Genomic DNA, 9508 nt, shown 5'->3' on the forward strand with positions numbered 1-9508 from the left:
TTTTTCTATTAATCAGTACATCGTCGGAGAAGAAACTCTACTTATGATAAACAGAAGGAATGAAACTCATAGTAAAAATATGGTATGAATTTGCTTATGAAAATATCTTCCTTGCACAAATAAAATAATTTACCTCGGACTTCGAAAGGCCGGGAAAATAATAGCTCCGAGGGAATGTCACATAAACTGGTCCTCCAATATTATTCTATAGTCTGTTTCCCAAAAGAATCGATGTAGCGCGCGCCCTCTGTCGTCATAATGGTAAAACAACGAACAAATGTTGAAATGCAGTAAACGAATGAGCAAATTCGAAAGTCGAACTATCATCGGACGGATTACCAAACATTTTTACTGTAACTCGCAACTGCAATGTGCAAATGCTCAAATACGGATGACGAAGATCTAATTTCAAATTTACATTGAATAAATAATGCATTCACTTGTTACGCATCTACACAGACATTACATTCCTTTACATCTTACGCCATTCAAATAACAAATATACATGTACCGTTATGTACTACAAATGTCAAGATAACGATTAACATTTTTCTATTTACATTGAACCGATGGCGCATTTAGGAACAACAAATACATAATTACAAAGATAGAATATTGAACTCTTTGGCTCTCCATATATCAAATGACGCAATGAATTCTTGTTCGAGTGATATATAGCATTCGGTTAGATCACCTACCACTTGCTCAAATACTTCAACACTGTTAGAAAATTTCGTGTAAATTGGTCTCTCGTTCGTTTTCTTCATATTTTCAGATAACAGAAAAACCCATCCAAAATTCAATAACATCAGTGAAAAGACACCATAATTTCAAATGCATACCATAAACGTCAGGAAGAAAACTTTGTAATTAAGACGTTTATTAATGGTAATTAAAATACAACGCTGGATACAACCATTCTATTGAAATATAACGTAGGATATAATACATTGACAATTTGCAACGTTTTTAAAAATGTCTTTTGTTAAGCCATCTGGCGTTTTCGTTATGTTTTTAAAATTTGAATATTGACCTTCATTGTTTATTACAAACTATACGACGTAAATTATAATTGTTCCAAAGGGAACAAAAATTTCAGGAGAGTTTTAGTACTACATTTCATGTCACCATTTTCAATAGCATGTAAACTGCAGGGGCCAAGCTCACCACAAAAATGAATGAATTCCTCTACCGAGTGAATCATTCTCACGTCTCCACATGAGTGAAAAAGGGGACGTTAGACAATATCCAATCAATCAAGTCAGCTGGGTCCTGTGGGGATTCGGATTAGAATCTCATCTCAGTAACCTAGTAAGAGGGGATTAAAAGGAACAGTCCTTCGGATGAGACCGCAAAAACTGAGGTCCCGTGTCACAGCAGGTGTGGTACGATAAAGATCCCTCCTTATTCAAAGGCCGTAAGTGCCGAGCATTAATTAGCCTAAATTTAGCCGCCCTTCATCGGCAATGGTGACGTCTCCATAAGAGTGAAAAATTCCTGTGTGGGACGTTAAACAATATACAATCAATTTATTAATAGGTTGATTGATTATTTTACGTCATATCAAGAATTTTTCACTCATATTGAGACGTCATCAGCTGTAGGTGAAGTACCACTTTAGATCACTGCTTAGCGCTCAGTACCGTAGCAGGACATTAGGGTTCTTTATCGTGCTAACGCATGCCTCGACACGGTCTCCGTTTTAAAAGTCATATCCGAAAGACCTGTGGTTCTCACTTCTAAATGCCGAGCGTTTGACGAAGGAGCAATCACTACCTATGTTAACGTCTTAGGTTTGACATGACCACAGCAGGAGTGGGCTCTAAATCACGACCTTCCGGGTATGGAGCAAACGCAATACTAATGAGCTACCGCGACCGGTATCAGTAGGAATTCTAATATATATGTATGGAATAATACATATGTCCTGGGGTCCGTGTTTGCCCAACTATCTATTTTGTATTGCTTATAGGAGTTATGAGATTGATTACGGTTCGTTATCTTCACCTTCCATGTAATACATAATTTAACCAAACATAAGTTCGATATTCACTAAGTTTAATGTCATTTGGCAAATGAGCAATATATATCTCAAACTGAACAAGATTAAGCCTAATGATCATCATAAAATGACATTTGGATTATATTGATTGGATATCTTGTTTAATGTCCCTCTTGAGAATTTTTCACTCATATGGGAGACGTCACCAATATTTACCGGTGAAGGATTTCACTTTATTTGGATACCCACTTCCGCCTCTACCCGGGCTTATAAATTAACAAATTTTGCCGGTAAACTCCGAAACGCTTGCTCCAGAGTTACTGCTTGCACGTTTAATATTGTTTTATATGTGAGGTGAAGTCAGTAAACTATAATAGAATCTTATTTGATTAGTAAAGATCGTAAAATTAGTTAAAAACCTACTTTCGTTTTAGATAAACTACCTGAAATAGCAAACAATGAGAGTACAGTGGCGGGACACGCTTTGGTGGATCTAAGCCAGTTTTCTCTCTTTTTTTAAATGACAACTTAGATAATACGATATGAAGTAAATCCGTTGTTTATCGATGCTTGATTTTGATCTTACAGAAGAAATAAGTTTTTATAATTCTTGAATAAATAAAATAGGCCTGTTCGTTTCTTCTATCCGTGATTTTAATCTTGAATCAGCCTTTTGGAAATTTCCAGAACGAAGAGCCCAGAACGAGGCAACACCATAGACGCTTAGGTCTACAACCAATCGCACATTCTCAGGCCTTTCCGGCAAGCCGAGAAGCTGCGATTGGTTTACGAGATGACCAGCATAAAATTCCCTAGCTGTTATACTTATAATAGTTTTGACCAGGCCTATATTTATTATTTTATGAAGATTAATTATTATAATACTTATATACATCTCATTCAACATACCCCCTTTTCGAGACCAACGATCTGACACATCGATAAATTTTTCAATGCGATATTCATCTAATATTTTTGATGTTCTTAATTTTGTCCGTGATTATAGAAGTCACTGTTACGACCTTTTATAATAATATATTAACAATTATTGATATGAGCAAGCACATGGATAAACACAAAAAAAGCATTTAGTTTGGTTGAACATGTTTTGTGATGACACAAATCTTGAAAAAAGTCGAAAACTTTCCAGTATATCAGATATTGAATGGTCCGGGACTGTTTTGGGAAGTTTTTGTTTTTAAAGTTAATTTTTTTTTATCGATATTAGGTTGTACACTACCTGACAATGTCCATGAATTCAGGCCACTAGTACTGTTTAAAATAGAGCAGTTTTTCTGTTTGTCATTCATATAGTGCAGTATGTTTTCGATTATTGCGTTTCACGAGAAGAAAGGACTCGTATTCACAATTTTGCCCTAAAATTGTCGCACTGGACACAACTACAATTAGAAACACATTCGCAATACTGAGCTTTAAAATTTGAAATTATGAACGACCGTTCATTTTGTCTTTGATCAACTATTCGACATGACGGAATACGATTGCATTCGTAAAATCATTATCTAATTTTCAATACAGAGAGAGATAATTTATGTTACATAAAGAACATTTAATTTGGAGCTCCAAGTGCCTTCCTAATAATCATAGTTTATTTACTGAATATAATATCAATAATTAAAACGTAATTAATGCACGCAATCATTAATGAATTGTTCTATAATAAATTCATTTGATTGAAAGATATCGTTCATTCAATTCATGTGCGCAAGAATTCAAACACTCGTTTAAAGCGTCCTTCCTTTATGCAATATTATTTAATTGTGATTTCCCACGCTTGCGCGGGGTTTCATCTAAGAGAATGAAAACTTGACATACTTCTGTGTAATTTTTACTGTCACCATGCCAAGTTTGTGTTTCAAATGGAAGCACACACTAAAACCCTTCCGGATCGTATCATCTCTAGGCTAGTATCTTTAAGTGTTCACGTACCAGTTTTGTGAAAACGAAGCCCATGTTTTACAAAAATTATATTTGTGATTATCTGAATTAGGTGACTTGTGAATTAAAAAGAAACTCCGTTCTTAACACTTTATTTACAAGTGGTATGAGCAATAAATTTTTGATGATGGCAATTACCACACTTTCATTTAGCAAAGATATAAAAAAATAAAAAAATAAATAAATAAATAATAAAAAAAATAACCACCCCAATTTTGTACAAAGTTTAAATTGTAATATATACAGGTATCTTGTACGAAGAAAGTCACAATATTACTCAGATAAAACCTCTACCTAGTTTGTATAAGAAAGAGCAAGGCAGACTAAGGTCCCCCCTCTTCACATGAAAAGTGAAGATAACGAAGTGATCAATCTCATGACTCCTAAAAGCAATACAAAATAGAGAGTTGGGCAAACACGGACCCCTGGACTCACCAGAGGTGGGATCAGGTGTATAGGAGGAGTGAGTACCCTCTGTCGATCGGCACAACCGCCATGAGCCCTATATCTTGGTTAGGAAAACAGAGTTATCCGTAGTCAAATTCAGTGTGCCAAGAACGGCCTAACAATAGGTATGAAACAAGTCAGACAGCATTTGACCCATTGATTATTGATTCGTTACCTCGCATTAATTTGGGTTCGAGACGGAGCATATGATTGGTTTTTCAACCTGTAGCGTGGAGCCAATCAGAAAACGGTTTTTTAATAGGCCGATAACGTAACTAAACACACATAGCGACGGCAACACGGTGTAGAATTTGTGGCCAGATACCGTCGATTGATTTTGGGAAATTACTTTTCTTTCATGAATTATTTAAACGAGGTTTTACATGCTTTTTAATTATCTTTTCGTCAACAGACGCCATTTTTTGCTTTCTTTTTATGTTCTTAATCAAACTTGTATCCGAAACAAGGAATATCTTTGGCTGATTCAATTTTAGCGTATTGCATTATCCTCCGTCTCAAACCCATGTTTTGAATGGTGACTGATGTCAAGGGACAGTGCGAGGTAACGAATCAATAACCCTTGAATTGCAAAGACGTAGGCCCCCTCCCATGTGGCCCCCACTTTTCGATAAAAGACTTGCATATAAGACCGTGAAACCGAGTAAACAATTGTTTCACATTAATGAATATGACAAAAGCCACAGGATTGTCATTGCATTAGTATTACTTACAAAACCAGACCGAAAACTGTCAATATAGAGATCTGCTACATTCAGATAGAAAAAATGATATGGATCTTTATATGATTTTGCCAGAAATGAAATTTTGGATCAAAATTACTACTCTTCCTACATAGAAATTTGCAACAACGGATTGTTAGTTGCAAAAAATCAGAACAACTGCCAAGAACTGCATGGTTTCAAAGAATATTGTGATTAGTTTAAAATGAAATAAATTCTAGTAAATAAACAAATCAATTTTAATGTTTAACATAAAAGAAAACAAGAATCCTTACAACAGCTGGCAGGTATCCAGAACCATCACTCACTTACTCACTCACTGGATACTGTTAGTGATTGTTATCACATCAGTACCGCTATGGTATCCCTCCATGTCACACGGTCTTTGGCTATATTTTCGGCCTCCTGATATGTTAGACCCGCAGTTGTAAAGTTTCTTGCCAGCGTGTCTCGCCATCTCTGCCGTTGTCGTCCTTGTTTTCGTCTGCCTCCGACCGATGTAGGGTCCCACTCGTACATTCGCTTAGGGAATCTTTCGTCTCCCATCCTCGACATGTGACCAAACCATCTCAGCCGATTCCTCATGAGTAGTGTTGAGGCATATGGTTGATCTGTGAGCTCTCGAATGTCACTGTTGCGCCTTCGTTCCCACCATTTGGTCTTCAGGATAATTCTAAGACATCTGAAATCGAATGCGTCTAGTCGTTGCTCATGTTTCCTGGTTGTGGCCCATGTCTCAGATGCATACAGCAATGTTGGAATGACAACTCCATCTTTCTCACATGAAGTTGCCAAGAAAGGTAAATGTGTCCTGGTCAGACATGGTACTGAAATATTGTTTTTTTTTCAAATGTGGTAGCTAAGTTGTTGTCAGACTTTGTACCTGGGTTTTGGTCATACAGGGGATTGGTTCTGATCAAATGTGGAGACTCGGTTTTCGTCAAATGCCCCAGGTAGGGTTTGGTCAGATATGATGTTTGGTTTCTTGTCAGTCATAGAACCCCTTCCTTCATATGGTGTGGGACCTGAGTTTTTATCATGCAAAGTACATGTACCCTGGGTTTTTGTCAGACATAATATTTGGGTTCTTACCAGACAGGATACCAGATAAACTTTCTGTTAAAAAAATATTTCCATCAAGTAATAGTGGAAACCTCTCATCTATAAATGCACTTTCTGATTTGCTTATTGTTTGGAGTTCTTCAAAGGATTTACAGCCATGCAATGAATCGATCAGATCACTGAAATACTTCTTGCGAATATGCTGGTTCCTTTCCACAGTTTTAATCACAGGTTGTCTTTCATGATTATGATATTTTGCATCTATTTGATCTAAAGTGTCCCATTTCCTTCTCTCTTTGCCAAATCGCTCCTCATTCTCTTTTCTCTTCCCAGACAGTAGTTTGTTACTTTGACAAGAGGGCTGGTCAATATCACCACATGACTGATCTCCTTCTTGTTCTATTTCTTGATCCACTAGACGATGGTCATCTAAAATGGCAGTAATTTTCCACAAGTTTTAGTTAGTCTTTCATGATACTGTATTTTATAATATCAAATCTTTGAAGATATATATTTCACCATTTCATAAATAGAACTCCTCTAAGAATCTGTATACAAGTTGACCTACCAAAACCTGAACAGATGTCTAGATCATTACTTGAATGCTCTTCTTGCACAACCGGAGGTTTAATATCTTTGTTATTATTAAGAATCAATAAACACTTACTATAAATAAATCTATATACTACATTTGAATTTTATCTAATTTTCTTTCCTGATATTTTTTTTAATTTGATAAAGTTAGATAATTTTACATGCATGTTGTATTTTTTTCTCTTTAAATATACTGAAGGATACACTTCAGGCAAATTGTTTTCCATTCATCTACATACAACGTCTGTTCACATTTGTCTGGGTCCCCGTTGAGACATTCTTGACAGAAACAGGAGAGACGCCTTGTTTTCAGTATGTCATGACTGACGCCAACCACCGAATGCATCTTTTGAGTTCCAGAGACAGTCTTAACATTTATCTCAGGTCGCGGTCTTCTGATCTCTTCTGAATGAACAAAGAACATGTGTTGTCTTTTGTGAAGACACTTTCCCCTACCTCTGTCTCCTTTTCCAGGTTTTCTTTGCAGAGCGTGAAGAAAGCCAATGCATTTTCTTCAATCGCTTCATTATTTTTCATAGCTCTTGTGACTCTGGATTTAAGGACCCCTCCCTCTCCACCACACCTGCTTTTCCCGTGTCTAGACTCATAATAATCTCTTTGGATCGTAAAACCAAAGTCTGTAATGGCATTTGCAGTATCTGCAAACGAAATTTTGGACTTGTACTGAGATGTGCATCCATCGCGCATGATAATTGCTTTACTAATTCTAAGTCCTCTGCTTTCTTTTAAGTAAGAAAATATTTTCCCAAGGAAAGTATGAACTGCATGAGAGTCGTGGGTGAGATCATCACTAATGATATCACAATCCTCTTCAACAACGTCATCTTGACATTGTGGGCATTTATAATAAACTATTGCTGGGTGAATAGTTTTAGTAACACACTCTTTTGCCCAATGCGCAGACTGGACTTCATTTTGACAAGTGTAAGTGTAGTTCTCCGGGAAATCAATCGTTACTGCTACCGTGCTTGGAGGAAGATGGTTTCTTAACTCTGCAAACTGGGCAACCTGCCAATTTCCCTCAAACAAATACTTGATGAAAAATTATTTCGCCAGAACACTCCCGAATTAAGTCAGTTGTATTTCCTTTTAAATTTAAGTACTTAGTTGCTTCTTTTTTTTTTTTTTTTTTTTACTTCTTTCCTGTCTTTTTGCTTGTTGTTGTTTGCACTACCCATTTTCCCACTCCTTTTCCATTTCTAGAAACTCAGTTTTCAGCTTATTCCTCAGTTTCTCAATACCACATTTGGCACATGCTCTGTCAATACATTCTAAGTTGTGGAACTTTCCTGTTTTTTGTACATAGCTTCAGGTCTACTTTCTTGATTTTGTTTGCAATTTTGTTAATTTCTTGAGCTTCAAATTGGCATTCTCAAAATATTCACAAAGACATTGTAAAAATGTCCTATACTTTTGGGTTTTAACCTCTTTAGGCTTCAGTTTAGAGAACTTGTCAAGAGAAATCTTCTGATCTGGGTTAGCTTCCTTCCACATCTTAAAAGTCGTGTTGAGTGCACCCAACAACACTCTACTCTCATCACTGTCTTTCTTGAATAACTTCTTATTTGACAAATTAGTTGCAATCTGATCCTGTTGGAAGAATGCTTTTACAGATTTTTCTGTTGCTTCATCCAGACAGTCTTTTCTCTTCTTGTCTTCTTTTAGGCATCCTGAACTTAAGTTTCTGTGAATGCCTCAGTGCTGACCGTTTAGATTGTTCCATACATGTACTCCTTTTTATGTTTTTACTATTCTACCTATAAATGACTATCTAAACTAATTTTGCTCTTCCTCTTAAACTTTGATCAAATTCCCTGATGGCATTTATGTATATTTTGGCAGTTTTATTGACCATTAAACCCTTTTCTGCCAAAGCCTCCTTTTTATGAGGTGAACCGTTTTCCAAGAGTCCTTAACTATTTCAGCAAACTTTCTAGGAGATTTTGGTAATTTCCCCTTAATCGTATAAACTGTTTTCTTTAGAGCACTTGTTTTATATGGAGTTGAAGACATACTTGCTGTGCTGAGTTCTGTGTTTGGAGTTGCTGACAATGTGCATACTTTGATTTCAGATGTCTTTTTCTCTGCTCTCTTCATTTTCTTTCTTAATGCATCTTTTTCACGTATTCTTCTTTTCTTTTGGGAGGAAAGTTTTGCTCTGTATTTCTTTCTATATTCAGCATATTTCTTTTTCCTTTCTTCTTCCTTTTTAAATTCTTGACTATTCATTCTGACAGTATTCTGATTGGACCTAGCTTCTTGATCTTTTTTCCTCTGTCGATAAGCTCTCATTCTCTCTCTAGTTTTCTCTCTGTTTTTCTGTTTTTGGTCATCATTCCAACTCTCTCTGTATTTTCTCATTCTCTAATCATGATTAATTTTTAAGTTCACTTTCGGATATGTGTGGCCTCGCATGTTTCGTATTGCTGTGAGTTAACACGTACTGTTTATAAAATTAAGTATTTTCATGGTCTTCACAAATTCTTATTCATTCATCTGATTTTCATGCAAATGTAATCAAATATGAAATTTTAACAAAGCTACATCTTTTATCATGATTACATTAAATATAATGTATAAGCTTCATGGAATAGTAATATAACCATCCACATTTTCCAAAGTGTTGCAGTTTCTATATAATTGCAATTACCTATATCAAGTCACAGTTTTCTTAAAGATGTTT

The 9508-nt window shown here is 35.9% G+C and overlaps 1 protein-coding gene across 1 annotated transcript; it reads right to left on the reverse strand.

The window, feature by feature from the left end:
• Positions 1 to 5437: 5437 nt before the first annotated feature.
• LOC125647372 (uncharacterized) lies at positions 5438 to 7389 on the reverse strand. Its single transcript, XM_048874053.2, has 3 exons — positions 7009 to 7389; positions 6779 to 6844; positions 5438 to 6639 (listed from the first exon to the last, which is right to left on the reverse strand). The coding sequence occupies exons 1-3, from the start codon at positions 7226 to 7228 to the stop codon at positions 6185 to 6187; spliced, it is 741 nt and encodes a 246-aa protein (XP_048730010.2). The 5' UTR covers positions 7229 to 7389; the 3' UTR covers positions 5438 to 6184.
• Positions 7390 to 9508: the final 2119 nt, after the last annotated feature.

This window comes from Ostrea edulis, chromosome 6 (assembly GCF_947568905.1).
Source record: "Ostrea edulis chromosome 6, xbOstEdul1.1, whole genome shotgun sequence".
Classification (NCBI taxonomy): domain Eukaryota; kingdom Metazoa; phylum Mollusca; class Bivalvia; order Ostreida; family Ostreidae; genus Ostrea; species Ostrea edulis.

Bases quoted from the DNA above. Each gene is read 5' to 3' on its own strand.
- LOC125647372 (XM_048874053.2), bottom strand. From the start codon at position 7,228: ATGTTCTTTGTTCATTCAGAAGAGATCAGAAGACCGCGACCTGAGATA. The intron at 6,845-7,008 runs GTATCCTTCAGT...ATAATAACAAAG, and splicing joins GAAAACAATTTGCCTGAAGT to ATATTAAACCTCCGGTTGTG. The intron at 6,640-6,778 runs GTAGGTCAACTT...CTGCCATTTTAG, and splicing joins AGACATCTGTTCAGGTTTTG to ATGACCATCGTCTAGTGGAT.